General features: G+C 29.3%; 1 protein-coding gene across 1 annotated transcript; it reads right to left on the bottom strand.

Moving 5' to 3' along the window:
- Positions 1-22,529: 22,529 nt before the first annotated feature.
- Positions 22,530-25,864, bottom strand: LOC124919377. The gene has a single exon (XM_047459608.1). It carries the CDS (start codon positions 25,447-25,449, stop codon positions 22,807-22,809), a length of 2,643 nt encoding a protein of 880 aa, XP_047315564.1. The 5' UTR covers positions 25,450-25,864; the 3' UTR covers positions 22,530-22,806.
- Between the last annotated feature and the right edge of the window lie 597 nt (positions 25,865-26,461).

The following is a 26,461-nucleotide window of genomic DNA, read 5'->3' as shown; positions in this document are numbered from 1 at the left end:
GTTCAAATTTTAGGAATTTGTAATTTCTGTCATTGTTGAATACTTTTTAGCGGATATTTGGTGAATGATTCTGTTAGGATCTAGGTCGCGGCTGGAGGACCGGGGTTGGACCGGTTAACGAGTTTCACTCAAAGGGTGGTGATTAATCCGGTTAGAGATTAACACCGGGGTTTCAATACTACACAAACTGTCACAAACCCTTGAACTAGGTTCAAGCGCGGAAGAGGTTTGTTTCAGGTTGAAGCAACACACTAGTATGATAGGCAGAACCGGTTTCGGATGATGAAGGTTTGAAGATTGATGGGTCGGTTTTTGTAAGCTGGCGGTCCGGTTTAGATAGAGTTAAGTAGGTTAAAGCGGTGTAGGTAAGTTAGTACGGGTCGGTTAAAAAAATGGAACCGGCAGAAAGTAAGTAACAAGACAGGTTTTATGGATGTTTGGAGATAAAGCTCCTACGTCACCTCTTCCTCTCGAAACCGCGAGAAGGATATTCACTAAGGAATACAAATACAATTCGATCGAGACTTATTTACTGCTCGATAATACCCTTACAATTTACACCGAAATTGTAAAATACAATCTTATCACTTGTGAATTAGATGCTCGCTGTATTACTTTATGTCTCTCTGTGTGTTCCTTGTATGTTGTCTTACTTGTGTCCCATTTACTCTTCTTCAACTGTTCCTTTTATAGGTGAAATATGCCAACGGTCATATTTCACTTTCTTGAATCTGATTGGCTGAGCAGAGGTTCAGAGATTCAGACTCTGCGGTCATCTGTTCAGACCTGGCGGTCAACTCTGCAAACTTTGCAGTCTGTTCTTCCGGTGTGTAAGACAAACCTGCTAGGTTTGTCTTTTACTCAATATGGAGGCTGTCTGTTAAACAGTTGTCTGTACTTGGAAGATCTCCTTTCTGACTTATCCCGAAGTGGAAAGATCCTGTAGGACTGTCTTCTGCAGCCTGCAGACTTTCCTCAGACTTGTATGGATATGGAAGTGTTCAGTCTGTTCCTTTAGTATCATTCTCAACAGATACCCGAATTGTCTTCTTGTACTTGTCGGTCATTCGACTTAACCGGATTGCTTCCGGTGTGAGTGGTTTAACCGGACAACTTCTGGTTATTCCTCTGCCTTGTGGCTGATCGGCTGTCTGATGTTTCCGGTTTTAAGCTTTGTCCGATCCTTTCTTTGTGCGGTCATGTTCCGAATGTTCCTGGTTGGTTTAGTAGTTTGACCGGCTAGTCTTCTTAGCCGGTTTATTTGTTTGACCGGTCCGGTTCCTTGTTCCTGCATGGAAGGTTTATTTAAGTTAAGTTCTGTGAACCGGTCTAATTTTATCTAACAGATTCTTTTATCCTTCTTTATTTGACGTGTAGGCAGAGCAAGACTCTGATGAAGTTTATGCTCAAGTTACTTTAATGCTGGAGCAAGATGTAAGACCTAAACAGCTAGCTCCTAGATCTATTTAATGTTGACAGCGTTTAACTGAAGTGTACACTGCTTTATATTGTTTAAACAGCCTCATGAACCTAAAAGCCCTAATTTGAGTCCCACCGAACTTTCAAGGCCTACAGTCCATTCATTCACAAAGGTTTTAACTACATCATACACGAGTACTCATGGGGGATTTTCAGTCCTTGGAAAGCATGCTACTGAATGTCTCCCTTCCTTGGTTAGTAACTTCCTTTCATCTATCATTTTATGCAATTCATGTTTTTTGGATTCTTTACTGATTGACCAGATTCATTTAGGACATGACCCAACAAACACCAACACATGAACTGGTAGCCAACGACCTTCATGGCATGGAATGACGATTTAAGCATATCTATCAAGATTATCATTTTCACTTGATATTCTCATGTTCATCTTGTATTGTTTAAAACTTCAATGGATCATTTGCTTGTTATTTCTTTTGATATTGAAATTGTGTGTTTTTGCTTAATTAATAATCTACAAGTCAACCAAAGAGGCACTTACTAATAATAGGATGGAGTACCTTTGTCACCAGATTAGTTGTTGGAGATACTTTTGTTTTCTTGAGGTATTTTTATATTTTGGAATTGCCTTTCTTCTTGACTATATTCAAATCTATCTTATTATAAAATGGTTAATTCCCTACTTTAGGGCAGAAAATGGTGAATTACGTGTTGGTGTTAGACGAAGTGCTCGTCAACAGAGATCTCAAAGGGATAACAATCAATACAAGAGCGTGATTTATGGTTTATGTGGATTGATGAATTGTGGATTTATGATTTTGGTTCGTGGATGATTGTGGTTTTTGAATTATGATTGTGGTCTTTAGATTGATGATTGTGGTTTTGGAATATATTAATGATTTTATAAAATGGATAATTGTTATTGTTTATATATGTACAAATATAAAATATTAAAAAAAAACAAAAAAAAACGATTATATTTTTTAGTAACGGTATTAAACATAAGAAAACCGTTACTAATAATATATCAGTAACGGTTTTATAAATAAGAAAACTGTTATTAGTAATATATCAGTAACGGTTTTATAAATAAGAAAATCGTCATTAGTAATATTTTATCTATAACGGTTTAATCTTGGCTAAAACCGTTACTAATGCTTTATCTGTAACGGTTTAACCTTGACTAAAATTTTTACTGTTGTTAGAGGAGTATCAGTAACGGCTTTCGAAAGTCATTACTAATACTAGAAGAATATCAGTAACGCTCGTTTCTGTAACGAATGTTAATAATTTTATTCACCGTTACAGAATGTTATTAGTAATGACTTTTGAGGCTTTTAGTAACGATTTTTGTCCTTACTGATACCTCTTTTCTACTAGTGTTTAAAAGGGGGTAAGTTACATGATGTACCTTATTTTTTGATGCAGAATCAGATTTTACAAATCATGATAATCTAGATTTAGATCAACATGACCTTAAATTTGATGAACATTATATTAAAGAGTGTGATTTACAACACAATCCTATTAATTTGGAATCTAATATTCAAATACAAAAATTTGAACATTATTTACAACATAATCCTGTTAATCTAGAATATGATGATCAATCTGAAAATTCTGAACATGAAAGTGTACCTTTAAATGTTCAAAAAGAAAAAAAAATGATGATACTTTTAGAAGAAGTTTTAGATGCACTAATTCACCTGTTTGGATGAAAAATTATGTAGAAAATCAAGTTGAAACAAATGTTAAACAAAAAAAGATTTTTTTTATCACCTTCTTATCCATTTGTTTCAACTTATAAAGATATTGAATATACTTATTTTCTTGGAAATATTGATCAATTCTCTAAACCAACAACTTATAAAAAAAGTTGTTTTAAACCAAGAATGGGTAAAAGCTATGCATGAAGAGTTCATTGCTCTATATAAAAATCAAACATGGACTTCGACTGATTTACCAAATGATAAAAATGTCATTGGATATAGATGGATCTATAAAATAAAGTTAAATGTTGATGGAAGTGTTAATAAATATAAATATCAGATTGGTTGCAAAGGGTTATAATCAAAAGGATGGAATTGATTTTCATCAAGTCTATGCATTAGTGGCTAAAAATGTGACTATAAGATTATTGTTTGCTTTAACAGTAGTAAAAAGATGACATTACATTAAATTGATGTGAATAATGCTTTTTTACATGGGAATCTTGATGAACATTTATATATGAAGATACCATAAGGTTTTAAATCTTGTTTGCCAAAACAGGTATGCAAACTTAACAAGAGAGTTTGTATGGTTTAAAACAATCATCAAGGCAATGGCATTTATGAATTTCAACTATTCTCAATGACATTGGTTTTGTAAAATCAGAAAATGATTATTGTCTTTTTATTAAAATAGATGGGAATTATATTGTTTGTTTATTAATGTATGTTGATGATATTCTTTTAGTAGGAAATTCATTGCAACAAATTGAGGATATAAAGAGGATCAAACATTATAAATTTCAGATCAAAGATTTAGGTAAGGCTAAATTTTTCTTAGGTCTTGAAATTATACATAATGATAATGGTATTTATTTAAACTAAAGGAATTATATCTTGGATTTAGTTTATCATCTTAGTTTGATTGGAGCTAAACTAGCTCTTACACGCATGAATAAAGGTGTAAAACTTTTAAATGATCCTAAGGGTGACGTTCTTGTTGATTCTGAAAAGTATAGACGACAAGTGGCAAATTATTGTATTTGAATTTTACTAGACCTGATATTTCTTATTATGTTCATCAACTCAGCCAATACATTAATAAACCTTATCAGTCTCATTTTGATGGTGCAATTCAAGTTGTTAAATATCTGAAAGGAACATCATCTCTAGGAATATTTTATTCATCTAATAATGATTTTACAATTACAGTGTTTTCAGATAGTGATTGAGCATCATGTTATGATACTCGAAAATCACTTACAGGTATTGCATTTATATTGGAAATGCATTAGATGCTTGGAAAACAAAAAAGCAATAAACTGTTACTAGATCTTCATCAGAAGCTAAATATAGAAGTATGACAATGGCTATATGTGAATTACAATGGATTCATTATTTGCTTAATGATTTTCAAATTCAGGTTTCATTACACATTGTCCTTCATTGCGACAACAAAGCGGCAATGCATATTTTTCAAAATCCAGCGTTTCATGAACGCACGAAACACATTGATATCGATTGTCATGTGGTAAGAAACAAATATAAAGAATAATTTATTTCATTGACATATTTTTTGTTTTGTTTTACAAAATGCAGATATATTACTAAGTCACTTGATATTAAACATTTTCAAGATTTGAAGCTTAAGTTGTTACTTCAAGATTTTCATTTTGAGGGGGGAGTGAAGAAATAAGAAATTGAAATTATTTATGAGCCGAGCTGTAAATAAGTTATGTAACTGATATTAGTTTGTTAATTTGGTTTTAGCAGTTTTATTATTTGTTAAGAGCAGTTATATTATTATTAAGAAAGTTAAACAATATATAAGATTTAATGAAAGGCTTAAAAGCCTATATCGGTTTATTTCTCTCAAAGTTTCATTCGCTCTATCTCTCAATTCATATTGAAACTTCTTTCATTTGTTCACAAACTTTTTATCCGCTTGATTTGTACAGAAGCTTGATAGAAAGTTGCTCTAGAATTCTAGGAAGCTTTCTACGTTATCTATTGAAGAAATAAAATAATAAAGTTATTTTATTTCTAATTATTGTTTAAGAAAGTTGTTATGATTTGAGTAAATTTGTTAGAGTTAATTAACTGCTAAATATTTGTTAAGGCAGTTAATTAACTGCTAAATATTTGTTAAGGCAGTTAATTAACTGCATTAGTCATTTTGGTATTGATTAGTTAGAATAATTAACTTTCATTCTGACATTATAACGAATATAAGTCTAAGGACTTATTTAGACTAGAGACAATAGTTTGTTACTCATTTTGTAATTAAGACAATATAAATAAGGTTGAATAATGAGAAATCCCTTCATCGGGTTATTTTCAATTTGTGCAAATCCTCTATTCTTGTCATCTCTTCACTCTCAATCTCTTGCTACAGATTTTATCAAATCGATCTCCGATCGACTTGTTCATGGTATCAGAGCAAATCTAGGCGAAGAAGAAGACGATCTACTAATTCTATCAAAGTAAGAAATGGCTTCTGGATCTTCAGATAACAATGTAAGTTCTGAACCTCAATTTTCTGAAATTCCAGCAGAAATGTATACTACTCTTAGGCCGATGGTTTTAGAGTCAAATAGAGTTTCAATTCCAACTTGTACACCAACTATGACTCAAATCCCTAACCCTAACATCCAGAATCCAAACCAGAACCCTAACCAACCAATTACAAAAAGGAAATACAACAATGATCCTCTTCTTATACATCCAACCGATCATCCAGACCTAAATATTACCTCAGTCATTCTTACTGGAAGGGAAACTTATTTCGGATGGAGTCTAAGTATTAGGCTAGCTCTTCAAGCGAAAATTAAGATAGGTTTTATTGATGGTTCATATCCAGAACCAAAAGATCAAGAAGATGCAAATCAATGGGGTATTGTTGATGCCTTAGTTAGGGCATGGATTATGAATACGATAGAGGCAAGAATTGGAAGAAGATTTCAATCCAAGAAAACCAGTCGTGATATGTGGCTTGAGATCAAGTCCAGATATGAAGGCAACAATGGTCCGAGGAGGTACAACCTTCAAAAGGATATTAGCTTCGTCCAACAAGGTGACATTGACTTAGAAGAATACTATTCAAAGGTGAGATTGTTGTGGGATGAGATGATGGGGTTAAAACCTCTAAGAAGATGCAGATGCAAAGGAATTCGAGTTAATTGTGATGGATGCTTTCTTGAAGCAGAAATGCTTCAAGATGATGAAGAACTTAAGCTTCTTCAATTTCTGATGGGGCTTGATGATAAATACGAGTATGTCAAAGATCAAATACTCATGCAAGATCCATGGCCAGACGTTTATAAATCATTCGCAATGCTTCAGAATGTCGAAAAGAGGACCAGACAGAAAAGGCATTTTCAAGAATCTACAATGGTGATAAAAGAAGAAGGTGAAAGAGTTTATCATCCTCCAAACAAGAATAAGAGTGCAAGTTGCACACACTGTGGAGGCAAAGGTCACATGAAGGATGGCTGCTTTAAGTTGATTGGATATCCAGAATGGTGGAAACAACCAAAGGATAATGTGATCAAGAAAAGACCATCAACTTCTGTTCATGCCACTGCAGACAAAGATGATTTCCAGGAACTTTCCATTGATGAATACAAGATGTATAAACAGTTCTTGAAGAACATGAGAGATGTCAAGAACAAGGCAAATGGATCTTCTTCATCTGCAGATAAATTTCCTAACTATATTCTTAATTCATTTGAATATGATTTCAACATTAATGAACAAACAAATATATCAAATATGTGGCTTATTGATTCAGGAGCATCTTGTCATATATGCAATAATAGGAATGCATTTTCATATATAAGACAACTTGATGAACCTAGAATTATGTACTTAGCTGATGGATCAAGTAGGAACATAACTGAAATAGGAACTGTTAAACTTCTTGATTGTTTGAAACTAAAAGATGTATTATATGCACCATCTTTTAGATATTGTTTAATTGCAGTTTCAAAACATACAAAGGATAACAAAATGAACTGTATTTTCTCAAAATCTGATTGTTATTTGCAGGACCTTGAGACAAAGTTCAAAGTAAATCTGGGAAAGAGAATGGGGAATCTGTACTTCATTGAAGACAGTCCAATTTTTAATAAAAATCACAAATCTGCAGTTGATTTTTCTTTAAATGTTGTTTTTGATTCATTTCTTTTACACAAACGATTAGGACATCCTGCTTTAAATATTCTAAAAAGTGTATTTCCTACTGTTATGAATAAAACTTTTCATTGTTCAACATGTCATGTTGCTAAAATGCAAAGAGTTCCTTTTGTTCAAAGCGTTTCTAAAACGTCAAAGATTTTTGAACTTATTCATGTTGACATTTGGGGTCCATATCGAGAGGAATCAATCTTTAACACACCTTTCATGCTTACTATTGTTGATGATTACTCTCGATGTACTTGGATTTTTTTTATGCCAAGTAAAGTCTTTGTGTTTGAAAAACTTCATAATTTTTTTATGTTAGTTAAAAATCAATATGACACAACTATTAAAATAATTAGATCAGACAATGGAACTGAGTTTTTAAATGAAAAATGTTCTGAAATGTTTAATTTCTTAGGAATTATTCACCAAACAACTTGTGTTTACTCACCTCAACAAAATGGTGTTGTGGAGAGAAAACACAAACATTTACTTCAAGTGGCAAGGTCATTAATGATTGATTCTAATTTAGATTCTAAATTTTGGCCTTATTCATTATTGACTGCAACTCATCTAATAAACAGAATTCCCACTAACATTTTAAATGGAAAAACTCCAATTGAAATGCTATCGGGAAATAAACCAGATTATAACTATTTTAAAGTTTTTGGTTGTTTGTGTTATTCTGCAAATGTTTATCCAAACAAATCAAAGTTTTCAAAAAGAGCCAACAAATGTGTTTTCATTGGATATCCTTTAAACAAAAAAGGATATACAGTTTATGATATTGAAACAGGAAATGTTAGTATTTCAAGAGATGTTATTTTTCATGAAGATATTTTTCCATTTTCTGATAAAATTATCCAAAACAAAGAAATTTTACAAGGAAACAAATCTTCTGATTTTCCATATTTCTTTGAAACAGAATTAGATAATTTAGATTATGATAATGATTTTGAAAATGTTCAAACTGAAATTTCAGAACATCAAAATTTGAATTCTAATTTTGAACCTGAATTGAATACAAGTGAAGGGATAACTTCTGCTTCTCAAGATGAACATGAAGTTAATCATTCACCTGTTCAAGATGAAATAAAATACGTGTCTCGAAAAAATTCAAGATTTATAAAACAACCTGTTTGGATGAAGGATTATGTTGTAAGTCAAGTTGAGACAAATGTAAATAAAAAACAAAGTTATTTACCACCATCATTTCCATTTGTATCAACTTGCAACAATGAAGAATATATTGAATTCTTGGGCAACATTGATCAGTTTGTTGAACCAACTTCATACAAACAGGCAATTTTAAATCCATATTGGATTAAAGCTATGGATGATGAACTTACTGCTCTTCATAAAAACAATACTTGGGTTATAACAGAACTTCCTAAAGGAAAGAAAACAATAGGTTGTAGATGGATTTTTAAAACAAAATTGAATGCTGATGGCAGTATTGATAAATGTAAAGCCCGACTAGTTGCAAAGGGGTATAACCAAAAGGATGGAATTGATTTTCATCAGGTATATGCCCCTGTAGCTAAAAATTCGACTATTCGACTACTTCTTGCTTTAACAGCTGCTAAGAAATGGCATTCACATCAAATAGATGTAAATAATGCTTTCTTGCATGGCTTAGTTGAAGAAGATTTATATATGAAAGTTCCAGAAGGTTTAAAAGGAACACTACCAAAACAAGTGTGTAAATTAAACAAAAGCATATATGGCTTGAAACAATCGTCTAGACAGTGGCATTTTCAAATTTGTAACATCCTTATTGAAAGTGGTTTTAAAAAATCTGAGAATGACCATTGTTTATTCATCAAAAATGATGGATCTAATATTGTTTGTTTGCTTATTTATGTTGATGATATCCTATTAGTAGGGAATTCAATAGAGCAAATTGATGAAATAAAAAATATGATTAATACCAAATTTCCTATTAAAGATTTGGGTAAAGCTAAGTTTTTCTTAGGTCTTGAAATTATACAAATTGATGATGGAATTTATGTTAACCAGCGAAAATATATTCTTGACATTGTTTCTGATATGTCCTTGATTGCTGCTAAACCATCATCTATTCCTATGACTAGAGATACCAAATTGGTTCAAGAACCAGTGAATGATACCCTTTGTGACGTTGAAAAGTATCGAAGATTAATTAGACGTTTACTATATTTGAATTTCACTAGGCCAGATATTGCATATGTAGTACAACAATTAAGTCAATATATTAATAAAACTTATAAATCACATTTTGAGGCTGCTATCAAAGTGGTTAAATATCTTAAAGGAACACCATCCTTAGGCATTTTTTATGCATCTAAGAATGATTTTGTTATTTCAGCATATTCTGATAGTGATTGGGCTTCTTGTTATGATACTAGAAAATCACTTACAGGTTATTGTATTTACATTGGCAATGCTCTAGTAGCATGGAAAACAAAAAAAAAACAGCAAACTATATCTAGATCATCAGCTGAAGCTGAATATAGATCTATGGCTGTCACAGTATGTGATTTACAATGGCTGACTTATTTATTTGCTGATTTTCAGATCAAAGTTAATCTGCCTATTATTTTGTATTGTGACAATAAAGCAGCGATGCATATAACGCAAAATCCGGTGTTTCATGAGAGAACGAAACACATCGATATTGACTGTCATTTGGTAAGAAACAAATACAAAGATGGTTTTATTACTTTAACATATGTTGCTTTTAATGTTCAAAATGCAGATATATTTACCAAAGCTCTTGATGTTAAACAATTTCAAGATTTAAGGCTTATGCTAAAGCTCAAAGACTTCCATCTTGAGGGGGGAGTGAAGAAATAAAATAATAAAGTTATTTTATTTCTAATTATTGTTTAAGAAAGTTGTTATGATTTGAGTAAATTTGTTAGAGTTAATTAACTGCTAAATATTTGTTAAGGCAGTTAATTAACTGCTAAATATTTGTTAAGGCAGTTAATTAACTGCATTAGTCATTTTGGTATTGATTAGTTAGAATAATTAACTTTCATTCTGACATTATAACGAATATAAGTCTAAGGACTTATTTAGACTAGAGACAATAGTTTGTTACTCATTTTGTAATTAAGACAATATAAATAAGTTGAATAATGAGAAATCCTTTCATCGGGTTATTTTCAATTTGTGCAAATCCTCTATTCTTGTCATCTCTTCACTCTCAATCTCTTGCTACAGATTTTATCAAATCGATCTCCGATCGATTTGTTCATCTATAAGTGACAATTTTACTTTTAATCAAAGAACTCGTTTGAAATTTGTTCTGGAATACTTGAGTTCATATGTGCTTCATTTCTTCACCAATTCTCATTTCGTTTGTTTTCTTACAATCCTAGAGTTACCTAGGAACTATTTTCTTAATCATAAACTAACGAATTAGCCTAAAGAAGATTCGCCTAATTTTGAACTTTGGCTGAAATTTACAAATTATCTCCTTCAAGTGCAAGCTTGTGCAAGCTTGAAGGAGGTGAATTAGAATCAATATATGATTGCTTTAGAAGTGATTTATGTATTAAAATTGATGTTGTTTTTAGGTTTGAAGATCTGCACAAGATTTTCCATAAAATGAGAAAAACGATCATTATTTGTTGGCCAGAGTAATTCGTTCATTCTCGTACCAATCTGAGTTCACCGTTAGTTTCCCAGGACAATTTTAAGTTGATTAGACTAGAATTCATTTGTTGTAATTAGTATGGATGAGTTCCAAATCATTGAAGGAGCATGTTTGAATTTTTGTATATTGATTTCTAGTTTAATGAGGACATTTGATAAGGCAGGAAGTTCGAAAAATATCTAGGAAATGTGATTTCATTCTGGTAATTTATTGATGCTAAATAAATTAGTTCTTGATTTGGTAAGATTCAAGAAACAGTTTAGATTTGAATCTAGAGGAGAACTGGATGAAGGGATGTTGTGGTTTAGAAGAAAAAAATGTAAGTGCAGCTGAAAAGAGGAAGACGATTGCTGGTTTAATTTTTTGATATCGTTGACTTTTGGCTGTTGACCGAATCCGATTCAGTGTGAGCGGTCCTGTTCACACTTGAACCAACCAATCCAATTCAGGTCTAGGAGTTAAGGCCCGTTTGTTTGGTAGTTTCTCATTTTCGCTATTTTTTTTTTTTTATCAAAAGAGGACTTAAACATTTTTTTAAAATCCGAATAAATAGAAAAAATTTAGAATAATTATCTAAACTAGGAAGATCCCCTTCGCACACGGATAAAAATATATTGTTACAACATCCTGCGTTCATCAAATTTGGTATTCAATTTATAATATAAAATGTTATTAGCCTAGTTGGTTAAAGAGTTGTACTTGTTTTTGTTATGTTGCGAGTTCGAAACATACCTATAGCATTTTTATTTTTATTTTTAACCGTTTTAAGTTTATGGGCGGGTCAACCCACAATCCGACCCAAGTATCCATTTATTCTCATATAAATATCCAAATTAACCACATCTCTCGACCCGACAATCCGGACACTTTAAAAATTAAGCATCATTATATATATATATATATATAGATTTTATGAAACTCGAAAATTTCGGTTATGGCCAATTTGGTCATTTTACCTCATTTTGCTTAACTTATAGTGTCCATAACTTATGCTACATGTGTCAGAAAAATATGAGGAAAATTCTAGGGTGATTCTCAAATTATTTTTGAATTTTTGATGTATTAACCTCGATTTTCAGATACATTGCAGGTTTGAGTCATTTCTGACATGAATTATTCATCGGTTCTGGTCTATATTCGCTATTTACGCTGCAGGTAATTTAACTAGACTTAAATGAATATTTTACTTACTGAATGTCTTATTCTAGATGCATGTTAGAACTGAAAAGAGCATGTTTCATTTATAATATAGGCGATATAGCATAGGTAGGAAAAGGAACGAGATTAGGTTACTAATTTAAATTAAATAAAATATATATAACTTATCATGATTACAACAAAAATGTCAAATTTATTTCAGAGTAGAGACTGTTCATTTGGACGAACATGTGGGACATAGCGTCAAAGGTCTTTTCTCACACGTAACCAAGCACCGAGTCTGGCCAAAAGAATTTCTAAAAATTTCCTTTATTAGTTTCTCTTGGAAAAACAAAGTGACGACTCTTAAAAAAGAGTTAAAAGTATGTATAACTATTGCTAAGTTATATTTTGGTACATCATCTCAATTTAAGTCGAGACGACTCCTAAGAGAGTCAATTTCTCGTTTAGTTTTACGAGATTCGAGAGGAATGTAAGTCATGAGACTAAACAAAGAAATCGACAAAAAAACATTTTCTAAAAATGTGCACGGGTCGAGCATACCTTTTTGGTTCCTCATCCCACTCGGGATTTGAGAGAAATGTAAGGCATGAGGCCTAAGGGTGTAAAAGAATCAGGTTACTCATGAGTAGCTTAGTCAAAACTCGGCTCGAACTCGGTTTGACCGAGCTCGAGTCGAGTTCGAGTAGCTTGATTATAAAATCGAGCTCGAACTTTATATTTGTTGTTCGAGTACCTCATGAGTAGCTTGTAATATATATATATATATGTGAAAAAGTTCACTTAGACGTAGGTATTTGTACAACTAGCTCACTTAGACGTATGTACAAATAAAATATTATTTATACATATGTATTATAAAAAATAGGCTCATTTCGCCTCTGTTAATAAACCGAGTTAGTTTTTATTTTTTAATTTATATATTTTCAAATAAATATTAATATATTTTCTCTCTCGTTCTTTTTCATTAATTAAACTATTTAAATTTATCTTATTCTTAATTATTTTTATATTAGTTTCTTTTTCTTTTATTTCATCTTCCTTTTTTATCCGTTTTTATTTCTCTTAGTCCTCAAATTCTCATTTTTGAAGAGATTTTAGCAACTTCTTTATGAATTTTGTTCTACTATAATATTTTTGTGAAGGATTTCTTTCTTTTTTAATTTAATATTAACAAAAATGAATTAATAATTTTTCATTTATTTTTTATTCATGACTTAATAGTAGTAGTAAGAAATATTATTTTGTCTAATATTTGATTATTAGTCTTTTGTTGTTTTATGAATGAGTTATTATTATTATCCAATTCTTGATTCTTTTTTGGGAAAACAGTTAAAACCATTTCATTAAAATCCTAAAAGTGGGAGAGTCAAAAATTAAAACTAGACAAATCTTAGCCATGATTAAAGGACGACAATCAAACGACCCTAAAGAACCTGATTAGTAGAAATCAAAACATACAAGAAAAAGAGATTATTAACAAAGATTATAAACTGTATCAAATCATAATTATCTCAATCAGAATTTTTATTTTCATACCAACCTGTTGTTTCAACATGATGTATTCCTCTTCCCTTTGTCCTTCCTCTTCACATTCTCCTTTCTCTTGCAATGAAAGGAGGATGAACTAAAAAGGTTGATGAATACTATATATTTTCATTATGATTTCTTTCTTTATATGAACTCGTTCTGATTTGATAGATCTTTAGAATTTTCGGGTTCTTCACCTTATTGTTTTCAACTTGAATTACGAGATAATCGTTTTCATTTCCTTCAGCTTCAGTTTTGAAATCCTCAACAACTTTAGATTCCTCTGTATCAACTTTGAAATTATCTTCTTTCTCTTGATTAGTCTAAGTATCTTCCTCTCTATTTTCATTGGCAACCACTTCAACTTGATTTGATTGCAATTTCTCAACTACCTCTTTAATATGATTATGTTGAATTTCAGGATTCTTTCTTTTGATTCTTTTAGCATCAGCTTCCAATTCTTGAATATTAATTAAATTATTTTTGTGTTGAAGGATTTTTGTTGCTGAAGGGATAGGTCAATAATGTTATATTCAACTATTGAAACTAAACAGTTTTAAAATAATTTATAATCAATATTAATATAAGAAAAAAAACATAAAAAAGAAGAAATATATAAAGTTAAAACAAATTAACGATGAATATATATATATTAAAATACACTAGTAAAAAAGTAACATTTAAGGGCGGTTTTTACCGCCGTTATTGTATAATTTACCGCTGCTAAAAGATAATTACGACGGTAAAATTACCGTAGTCAACCGCCGTTAATAGTTCCGCCATTAAAGAGATTTTGACAATTAAGGGCGGTAAATTTACCGCAGATACTAGCTTTTAACTGCGGTTTATAAAACCGCAGTTAATAGTCTCTAACTAGGGTTTATAAGACCGCAGTTAATAGTTTCTAACTGCGGTTCCTAAAACCGTAGTAAATTGTTTACTTATAAAGGCGGGATTTTCACTGCAAGTAATAGTTTCTAACTGCGGTTTAAAACCGCACTTAATAGTGGCTATAAAGGCGGTACAAAAACCGTAGTTAATAGTTAGTTGGCTATATATGAATGCGATATTTTTAACATAAGTAATAGTCTTTAACTTTTGTTTAATAATCACAATTAATAGTGTTCATAAGTTAACAGTTAGTTGACTATATATAAAAACAATATTTTTAACACAAATAATTGTCTCTAATTACTGTTTAAAAATAGCTGATAGTTATAAGTGTAGTTAATAGTCAATTGGCAACAATAAAAATCATTCAAAATAATATTATATAATTAACACACCATTTTTATATTATAATATTACCTAAAAATATAATTACATCAAAATATAATTATATAATATTTAAAGTCATACAAAATAAACATTATTATATCAATAAAATGATCAAATTCCAAAATTTGAAACAACTTCTCTTCCTTTTCTTCTCCCTCTTCCTTTTCTTCCATCTCCGACCTATAAAAGATTCAAATACAAATTTATCAATAGTAACAAATTACACTTTTTACTCTCTTTTTTTAAGAAACAAGAATTAAGTAAAATATTTCCTATATTAAATAAATTGATATAAATTACATTTGATAAATTAATTGGAGGAGGGAATTCATACTAACATGTTAATGTGAGGCTGCAAATTTCCCTCAAAGAAATTTTATTGTTCCATCTATTTGTCCTTCTCTAAAATTGGATGTCTTGGACGTCCTTGTTCCAAAAGAGATCACTATTACTTAAATAAAATCATGGAAAAAAATGAGGAAATGAATTTAGAACATTCATTAGTTTTTTCAAATTTATATCAATAACAACTACATTTTGATAACCTAAAATTCATAAATAAAGTTAATTATATTCAATGACCAAATTTCTTTCATGCTTCTATTAATACACCATAACACAACTTAATAAATGCATCTTTACAAATTTACAAATAATCATTATCTATAAGATGGATGAAACAAAAGTACTATATACTTACAAGGGAGCCAGATGAAGCTATGCAAAAATCTTCTTCAAATGTACTGAGTAAGGTGAAGCGCTAGAAAGATACTTTAAATGTACCGAGTAATGTGAAGCGTTAGAAAGATAATAGGGAATGTAGATAATGTGTAAAAGAGAATAGGAATTTAGATAGTGCTCGATCAACTAGAGTAGGTTGTAGCTCCACCAAAAAAAAAAGAGGAAGGTGAAACCGTGGAGAAGAAAATGGAGGACCGGGTGAAGTGGAATAAATAACCCTTAATTTCTTAATATTTTTATTATTTTATATAATTAAAAATAACATAATATTAAATACAATAATTCTCAATTATATTTATAAATTTACATATTATATAATTCAAAGATGTTATATGCATTTCATTTTTATATTAAATTTTTATATTTTTTTTTATTCATATTTAAAAATTACAAATTTTATTTTATAGAGTACAAATATTATAAAAAATAAACACTAATATTAATTAAAACTGATATATAATTATAAATTTTATAAAAAATAATTTTTTATAAAAAATATTTATATTCTCGGACTAAAAAGTTTATATTTTTTAGTCGCATTTATTATTACTTATGATTACCAGATTATTAACAATTCTAAATATTTATCTAAACATAAATTAAAAATAAAATAAAAAAAATACTTTCACACACTTTCTTAATTAGTTTTTATTTTTAATTTTAATTTTCATTAATTAAAAACCAAAAATATTTTTATTGTATTTTATAATTTATAAATTAAAATACAAAATATATTATTAATAATTAAACAAATTACAATTTCAAATACCTTTGAGTTTAAACTAAATTCAAAAACAAATATAACAAAAATGCTAAATAAATAATTGATGACAATTTATCTCCATTAATCAATAAGAAAATAGTCATTGAAATGATCAAATCTTCATTAAAATATTTTAGGAATGTAAATGAGATAAAAATGACTAGTCTTCCATATTTTTTGAATTTATTTGATAAATATCATAATATATATATCAAATTATAAAAGTTTGCACAAAAATGATAAAGAGTTTATTTTAATATATATATATATATATATAATTTTATAAAAGTAATTTAGATATAAATTTTGACTAAAATGATAAAGAGTTTATCTTCAATTAAAATATATGAATATTATATATATATATATATATATATATTATTTGAAATTTAGATATATTATTTGTAAATATGATTAAATTATTTAATATAAAATTAATCTTAAATAAAAAAAAATTAAAAATATTTATGTAATTGAGATGAACCGTACCAATTACCTAGTTTTTATGACGTTTGTTATCTATATAAATATAAAGTTATAAATTAGACTTTTATTATTAATTAAAATTTAATTTTATGAATTAATTTGAGATGAATTAGTCTATTATTTAATTAGTGATTAAATATTAATAAAATTTAATATTTTTTAGCATTATTTATAAATTAAATATATATAAAGTTATGAAACTAATTTTTTTTTATCCATATAATAGTTTAATATTTAAATTTATAATAATATATAATTATTCAATCAATCACTATATATATTTTATAATAATAAATATATTAGTGGTTATAACTAATTTCATTACGGTTTAAAGTCTTAGTAATGTTAATTAGTATATATATATTTATTATATTATTTCAAGAATTTAATTAAAATATAAGTTAAAAAAAATAATACAACAAAATGCTAAGTAATAAATGATAATAATTTATCTCTATTAATCAATAAAAAAAAATAATCTTGACAATATCAAATCTCCATTAAACATATTTTAAGAATCTAAATGAGATAAAAATGACTAATTATAGATACTTTTAGAATTTATTTCACTTAAAAAGATAATAGTGAGTATCAAATTATATAAAGGTTTATACAAAAATGATAAATAGTTTATCTTAATATATATTTATATATTATTTTATAAAAGACATCATTTAAATATAAATTTTGATTATAATTATAAAATGTTTATCTTCAATTAAAATAAATATAATATATATATATTATATTATTTGAAATTTAGATATAATATTTGTAAATGTGATTAAATTATTTACCTTTAATTGTGATAATTACATTAACTAATCTTAAATAAAAAAATATTTAAAATTTTTATATAACTGTGATTCACATAACAAATTACTTTGTATAAGACATTTGTTATATATAAATATAAACTTATAAACTAGATTTTTTTATTATTTTTAATTTTATTTTATAAAATAATTAGTGATGAATTAGTCTATTAAATTAGTGAAAGAAAAAATATTAATAAGATTTAATATTATTTTTAGTATTATTTATAAACTAAATGTATATAAAATTATGAAACTAAATTTAATTTAAATTTAATTGATATAATAGGTTAATATTTTAATTTATAATTATATATAATTATTGACAAAGTAACTTCTTTAAACTTATATTTAAATTAAATTTTTAAGATAATGCATAAAAATAATTTTATTTAACTTTTTAAAATTAAATTAATATTTATTTTTAATTTACTTTTATAAAAAATAAATTATATATACATATGAGAGAGGATTGGGACGGAACTTAGAGCAAGGAATGACGTGTTAATTGGTTGAAAAAACTAAATAATTTTCTCTCTTTCTCTTTTTTATTTTCTTCACACTCTTTCATTTTTTCAACTTCAAATCATTCTCTTTTATCCTCGTATATAATATAATATATATATATATATATATATATATATATAATATATATATATAATATATATATATATATTTTTAATATTTCATTTTAATTAATAAATATAATAGCATCTACTTGTAACTACATTATGATTTAAAAGTCTTAATATTTGTTAATATATATATATATATATATATATATATATATTACATTATTTTATGAATTTAATTAGAATATAAGTTTAAAAAATAATACAACAAAAATTATAAATAAATATTTGATAACAATTTATCTCCATTAATTAATAAAAAAAATAGTCTTGACAATATCAAATCTTCGTTAAACATTATTAAAATTTTAATAATGTAATAGAAAAAAACTAGTTTTCTATATTTTTAAAATTTATTTGACTTAAAAAATATAAGTGCATACCAAATTATAAAGGTTAAAAAATAATAAATATTTTATCTTAATATATATAAATATATATATATATATTATTTTATAAAAGTAATTAGTAATAAATTAGTCTATTATTTAATTAGTCATTAATTATGAGAGAGAAAAATATTAATAAGATTTAATATTATTTTTAGAATTATTTATAAACTAAATTAAGTGGGTAGGATATAAAACTATATATAAATATGAAGTCTCAATATAATATTTTATTATTTCGTTTTTTTAATTATTAATTCAAGTAAGGTTTGTTTATTGAACTGATAAAATAATATTTTACTAGTATATATATTTTAATTAACTTATTTAATATTCTCTTTTGAAACTTATCTCAATCAAATTTTAAAATAATAAAAATTAAAATTTTTTAATAATTTTTTTTTATGATTTATAATAATATAAGACTTTTAAATGTGGATCTATATAACGCAGTTAAACGTAAGATTTTAACTAAGGTATAAAAAAAAAAAAACCACAGTTAAAGATAAGACTTTAAGTACGGTATAAAAAACCGCAGTTAAAGAAAAGACTTTTAACTACGGTTTTTATATACCACAGTTAAATGTAAGACTTTTAAAGGCGATTTTATATACCGTAGTTAAATGTAAGACTTTTAAAGGCGGCTTTATATACCACAGTTAAAAACAAGGTATTAACTACGATTTTAAATACCGTCGTAAAATTTCGCCGTTAAAAACACATTTTTTACTAGTGATAATCAATAATTCATAGGAATAATAAAAATTTATAAAAAAAAGATAAAAGTTTAGAGTTGATTAATTAATGAAAAATAATGAGAGAGAAAATATATTAGTATTTAATTAATAAATATATAAATTAAAAGATAAAAATTAACTTGGTTTACTAACACATATGCTAAATGAGCAAAATATAGTTCGTATGTTTAAATAATTTTTTATTAATACATATGTCTAAGTGAGCTAGTTCTACAAGTACATACGTATGTATATATATATAAATACATAACAAAACATCCTAATTTTCTTATGTCGACGACAACTTCCATTCTCAAACCCTCCATCTTTCTTCTTTTATTTCCAAACAATCAAACTCATTTTTCTCTTTTCCTTCCATTCTTGTTTTTTCTTTTTTCCATTCTCAAACAGCCAAACTCATCTCTCTCTTCTCCTTTCATTCTTAAATGGTCAAATCCCTTTCTCTTCTCTTTCCATTTTCTAACGGCCAAACTCTTCTATTTCTTCTCATTCCTCCATCTTTCAGATTCTTTCTCCATCAAAAAACCTTGAAAGATTTATTTTTTAGATTCTACTATTAACGAAATAGTTGGATAATTGCATTTGTAATATTTGTGATGAACATATTTTAAATATTTAATTTTGTTTATAATTTCTAAATGAGATGTATATGATTGAGTGAATATCTTTAAATTATGTGATAGTATTTATATTTCTTTTTCCTAAATAATGTTGTGATTATATATGTGTAATTTGTGAAATATATATTATATTATGTTTGAGATATATATATTTTTTAAACGGTTTAATATCATTTAATTATATAAAAAAAACCCAAAAGTGGAGGAGAATTCAAAATGAGTCAAAATCTAAGTTTAGACAAACCCTAGTTTTGATTAAAACCAAATAAGTAAAAGACAGAAAACATACAAAACCTAGAACATTAACCGTCTAATTCAAATAAGAAATTTCATCTTTGACTTAGATCCATTGTCTTCAAACGTTGTTATCCTTTTTCTTCAATGTAATTTCCTCTTTATTTTATGAATATATTGTTTCTCAACATCAACGTAAATTTTTCCTTACTGTTCATCTGAACATCTATTTTGCCTTACTTTTTCTCTGTTTACAAGTGATGGGGACAATTGGAACACCCTTCTTTTTCTTCTGTTTAACACTTTTTTCCACAATTGGTGATTGGACTGTTTTATTTTATGATAATTGTTTGTGAACAATGATTACCGTGTTTCCTTGAACTGTCTTAAGAAACTTTCCTTAAGTTGTACCAGAACTTACATGGAATCGACTCGAACCTTTCAATTCACTGTTGAGCAGGTTGTCCTAGATGCAAAATTGGCTATCATGTGGTTCTGAGTGAATTTCTTTTCCCATTGGTTAGAAACTTGTTGATCCAACAAAGATAGAACGATGGGATGTGATGTGGTTAACTTTTTTGCTCGTTGTGACATATGAGGCCTAGTTAGAGATCTGATGGGGCTGCTTGATCTGCTCTTAGGCAAAAGTAAAGATGTCTCTGGTTAAACCTCGGAATTAAAATCTTTGTTCATGTTGTTGAACGAACTAAACAGGCCAGAAATTCTATCAAATCTATTGTTGATTCAAACGGCACTATTCTTTAAACCAAGTCCTGTATTTACAAGAACATTTCTTCTCTTCCATCTTCACCCAATCCAAGAAGGACTTGAACCCAATACAAATCCAGCAGAATGACTAATTCCATAAAGAGAAATGAAAAAATCAAGTTCTTTTACTATTTATATCACAAAATATTAATAATCCTATAGTTTCTTGGTGACCTAGATTCATGAATAATTTACACTAAAATAACCTCTTAGATATATATATATATATATATATATCAATGGTGCAAAATTATCCAACAAAAATACATTTTGTACTATGATTCACAGCCAAAAATGAAATAGATTGCGTTCAAAATACATTTTCCCAAAATTCGATAGAAATGGAGGCAACAATGGAGACAACTTTTCTCATCAAGATGACAATGATATAGCCATAAGACAATGGTGCACATCTTGGGAACCTTATTGGTTCCATATTATTGTCAATGGCTCACCAAACCTCATAAAGTTCCTTTAAACAATAATGCTTCCCCACAAAAAAAAAAAGTCAATAAACTACTTTGTATAAAACAATGTCCGCCTTTTCTTTGTTTTGTGCGTTGAATCTTGCCTAACATATTCCGAAGAAATCAGCGATAAAAGATAAAAATAACTTTTCTAAAGTATTTCAATGGTAAGATACAGATTGAAAGAAATGATTAGGGCAGGAAAAAGTTTTGCATTTTTTTATTTGTGGTTGGTGTTTCTTGGATTTGTTGAGAAAAAAGAAGTCATCATTTGATCAATATGTCTTTTAAGAAAGACTTGTTTTAGTGCTATCTCCATTTGTGAAAAGCCAACTTCGTAAGAAGGAATCAATTTAAATAAAACAAAACATACATAGTGGGTTCAATCTTGCAAGAGGTTTTCACCATGATAACTCCTTCATGGCAAACAATAATTAGTGGGAGATAGTTGTTTGCCTATTTGGCAAACTTTAAAGAATCCTCTAATGTCTATAATGAACTTGTTGTTTTATTAAACTAAATATCCTAATTCAAATACATTCAATGAAAATTGAATCTAGAGGAGTTGAGACAATAATGAGCCTATTTGAAAACTCAAACAAAAATTTTAAAAAAATTTTAAAAAAATTATCAAAAAACTATACAGAAACCTATATTTATCTAATTTGAAAAAGAGTTACAATTTTAAAATGGATACATCCTCTATTTTTTTGAAAAAAAAAAGGACAACGGACATGCTCTATCTCTATTTTTATTCACTTCTACTTCATCGATTTTCAAAATAATGGTAACAAAATCATATTTTTTTTGGTTAAAAAGAAGAAAAGAAATGCTCAATCATGATAATTTCTTTGGGTCAAAAACTCATTTCATCAAAAAAAAATTAATACAATTTGATCAAATTTGGTATGAAGAAAGATTCAACAAACTTAACTTATGCCATCATTCTTGAATTCCATGGATCAAATACAAGAAAAAGAGAGAAAGAAGGTTAAGACTTAACCCCATTGAATCTACCACTACATTTTTTGTAAGTACATCCAACAATACAAATTTCTAAACCAAATCTACATTCTTAAATAAACCCACAATTCCAAACAAAGAAAAAATAAACATAACGATTAAAAAGCACGAATAAACAAATACAAGCACCTCTCCCCAAGTCTCTCCGCAAAATCTATGCACATTGCGAGTCATCAGCCTTCCGTAAATCCTCCATCTTTGATAAAATCCGGGTTAAGAAACTTAGCGACAAAAGCCCACAACTTGTAAACATCGTGAAAATCGGTTAGAAAGCCAAACGTTGCTGTAACAACCTCTACCCTAATATACCCGTTCTTTCCATCGTTCTGTTTAGCCTCCATCGGTTTGCATAAGGTTGTTTCTTCGAGGTTCATCCCACGTTGTTGTTTGGGGTTGTCCAATATCTTTATATGGCTAAGTATCCCGATTCCAATTGATATGTTGTGAATCTCGGCTAGCTTCTGAACAGTTTCGGGATTAATCAGACCTCGATTCCTGTCTCTCACGTTAAAAGCAACTGCAGCTCCCCTTTCGTACTTGATTTTCGGACCATATATGTGAATGAGATGTGTGGATTCGTCGTCTTTGTTTTCAGAACCGGGTAATCTTAACTGGAGTAAGGATGTTACTAGCCAGTTGATTAAGAAACGTAGGCGTAATGTCGTCTTGTTAAGACCCAACATGTTTACGTGTTCCAGATGACTGCATACAATCTCGGGTTCCCTTCTACTCGAATCTTGATCGTCGCTTTCGTAATCCTCATCGTTCGAGAAATCATCCGTTTCTATGATTGTGTGGCTATTGTTCACTTGATCGTGATGATGATCTTCCGTGGAAAAGGAAACTCTTCTCCCTCGACTTTCGGGCGGTTGTTCGAGCTCGTCGATTCCGAAAAACCTACTGCCCGAGTATAAATTACCCTTTCGCCCTCCCAATAGTCGGAAATCGCCTTCATTTTCTCTTCGAATCGCGCTCTCTTTGGCGTCTTGGTATATTTCGATCGTTTTGGCACCGTTTGATCCCGAGCTCGAAGCAGACAGGATCCTGTTTCGTTTTTGTTCGTCTTCGATTTCGGTTTCGATCCAGAGCTCTTCTGGGACCTGTTTGAGACGGCTTTCCATGTCATTTGAAACCGAAAGAACAGCAGCATCGAACGATAACACATGGTTGTCGTCTTTTTCGTATGGGGGTTGTTTCGGCGAGTTTTGTTGTCTATGATTCTTTCCCGAAAACCAAAACGGAGGCAAAGGCGAGCTCCTTAAGCCATTGTTATCCGAATTCAACGGGCTCTGTCCCAAATCGATCCATAACGAATTATCCGACGACTCATCTTCGCTGAAAACCGGGCTCTTCATTACCTCCCCAACCGAAATACTCTCGGTTTCCTCAAATATCGTACTGGCTCCATCCCGATCCGAACTATTCTCATTCTCCATTTCCGTTTCGAAAACATCCCTCACCTGAGAAGAAGTAAATGCACCCGAAAATGCAGGCAAATTCGAAACAGGTCTGGTTTCAATCTCCGGAGCTTCTTCATCCTCAATACCCGAAAAACCGGGCAAACCATCCATTGAATCGCCCAAGTAAAGAGGAAAAACGGGAGTAATCTTCACAATGCCTGAACCAGTCTGACCCGATTGATTCTGAAGACTATTCATCACAGATTTCTTAATCAGAAGGCATCCGAATCCAGTTGGGTCGTACCCAAAAACCCGATAGAAGGAAGTGATGATGAAATCAGGTCGGAAAAGGGAGAGTCCAAGTGAATCCATATCTTTCGGTCCTAACGAGCCAGCATCGAGTAAAACATGCCAATTGTTCTGCTGAGCCAGTGCCATCCATTGATAAGAATACTTAGCGCCAGTTACTCTGGATTGAACAGGAAAAACGAATAAACCAGTAGCCGAATCCTTCTTCCTCCTTTTCTTATTCGAAATCTGTTTTCGCAAATCAGTTGAGCATAGTTTAAGAGTTGGCCACTTAAACCAAGAACTGTAAACTTTAGCACCTTTCTCTTTAGCAGCCTGAGCCATCCAATTTACAGACTGACTCTCGTGATCAAACATGGTTAACAGTTTCTTGTTGGTATGAAAAGGATACGATTCAGCTAACAATTTAAAAGCAGATCCTCTGCTAACAGTGAAAACAAGGCCATATTCATTCTCAGGAATGTTGAGATAATCCATAATCTTAATCTTGATATCATGTTCAATTGTACCTTTCTCAGCTCCACCGTATAAAGCATGATTACTCAAATTCGCAGTTATTTCCGATAAGCTAAACGTGGAAGACTCCCAATAATGAACAGTTTGAAGAAATGAAAACAAACCAAACCCACAATAGTCAAGACATACCTTAGGATCTGGCTCTTTCAAATGACTATACTCATCTAATCTCAGCTGATCGATCTTTTCAGAAGATTGATATTTGGGATACATGGTTAGGAATTTCGAGAAAGCTTCGAGTTGATCGGGGATTGAGTCCTCCGATTCGTAGGTCCGTTCGGCGGCGAGAGAAGTTGCTTTTAGAAACTCTTTCTGAGCGTGAAGCCTGGCGAGCGATCGAGACCTTCCAACGGCTTCGTCTTCTTCTTCGTTGTTGTTGTTGGCGTCCATATCTTGCGATTTGAAGAGTGACCCATCTTCAGATGCTTCTTCAAGAGCTTCTCTGAGTTTATGTTCTTTTAATTTCCTTAGAACAGATGGTTTTTTCTTGACTTCTTTTTTAGAAGAACCATCTTTACTAGTCCTGTTCTTCTTTTTGTCTAGGATTAGAGCAGCACAGTGGGATATTGGCTTCCAAAGTGAAAGATGCATTTCAAAAACCCAGAAAAATAAAGTAAAGTGGGATCAATTTGAAAGAAGATCTCAAATTTCAACAGATTAGAGAATCAAACTGGAGAAAGAAACAAAACCCAGATGAAAAAAAAGAAGGGGAAAAGGGTAAGAACCCTAAAACTCCAAACCCAGATCGGACAACTCACAAATGAGAGATTATAATAGAAGAAGAAGGTATGAAAAATCCTGAATGAATAGAGCTTCTTCTTCTTCTCTCTTTAGCTTTTGTGAATCAATCCCCCATTAAATGCATACCCTACACATCCGACGCCATTTACTACAGTTGGAAGGTTAAAGACTAAAAAATCCTTCTCCCACACTCTTTTTGATTTTTGCCCTTCAGGCGTTCTTCGTTGTCTTTCTCTCTCTACCCTAGCTGTCTGTCCTCCATATATAAAATAAAATAAAGCTACCAAATTGACAATTGACTTTCACAAACAACTAAGGCCAAATAAATAATTATACCAAATAAATATTAATATGGTTTCAAATAAAATTACTTAGTAGGGACCCATTAAATTTTCATAAAAAGTCAAGTTACTGACTAGGTTATAGATGTTTGTTTGATTTTTTTCATTAGTTTGAATAAATGTTGATTGCAATTTAAGATAGTTGAAATTTTAAGAGTGATTTGTAAAAGATTTAAAAAGATTAGATTATAATTGTGGGGTGATGTTAATTTTTAATAATAAAAAAGAATAAATAAATAAATTGCATTTACATACTAAATTGTTTTAATACTTAAAATCACATAATTTATTTTTACTAAAACTAAAAAAAAATGTTAAGGTTGTAATAGAATGATGTTAGTTTCTTAAATTAAAAATAAACTCTAATATTCTCATTTTCTTTTCATTTCTACAAAATATAATTATACACCTTTCAAAAAAATCCATATATAGTTTTGTTCAATCTAAAATAAATGATTATAATTGTTAATTTTTTATTTTAATTAATTAAAAAAACCTATTCACTATGTTTTTAGTAAAAA

This window comes from Impatiens glandulifera, chromosome 1, assembly GCF_907164915.1.
Source record: "Impatiens glandulifera chromosome 1, dImpGla2.1, whole genome shotgun sequence".
NCBI lineage: Eukaryota > Viridiplantae > Streptophyta > Magnoliopsida > Ericales > Balsaminaceae > Impatiens > Impatiens glandulifera.
This window is presented reverse-complemented; position numbering and strand designations above follow the sequence as displayed.

What these genes read in the sequence shown, in the direction of transcription:
- LOC124919377 (XM_047459608.1), bottom strand. Translation starts at nt 25,449, where the DNA reads ATGCATCTTTCACTTTGGAAGCCAATATCCCACTGTGCTGCTCTAATC.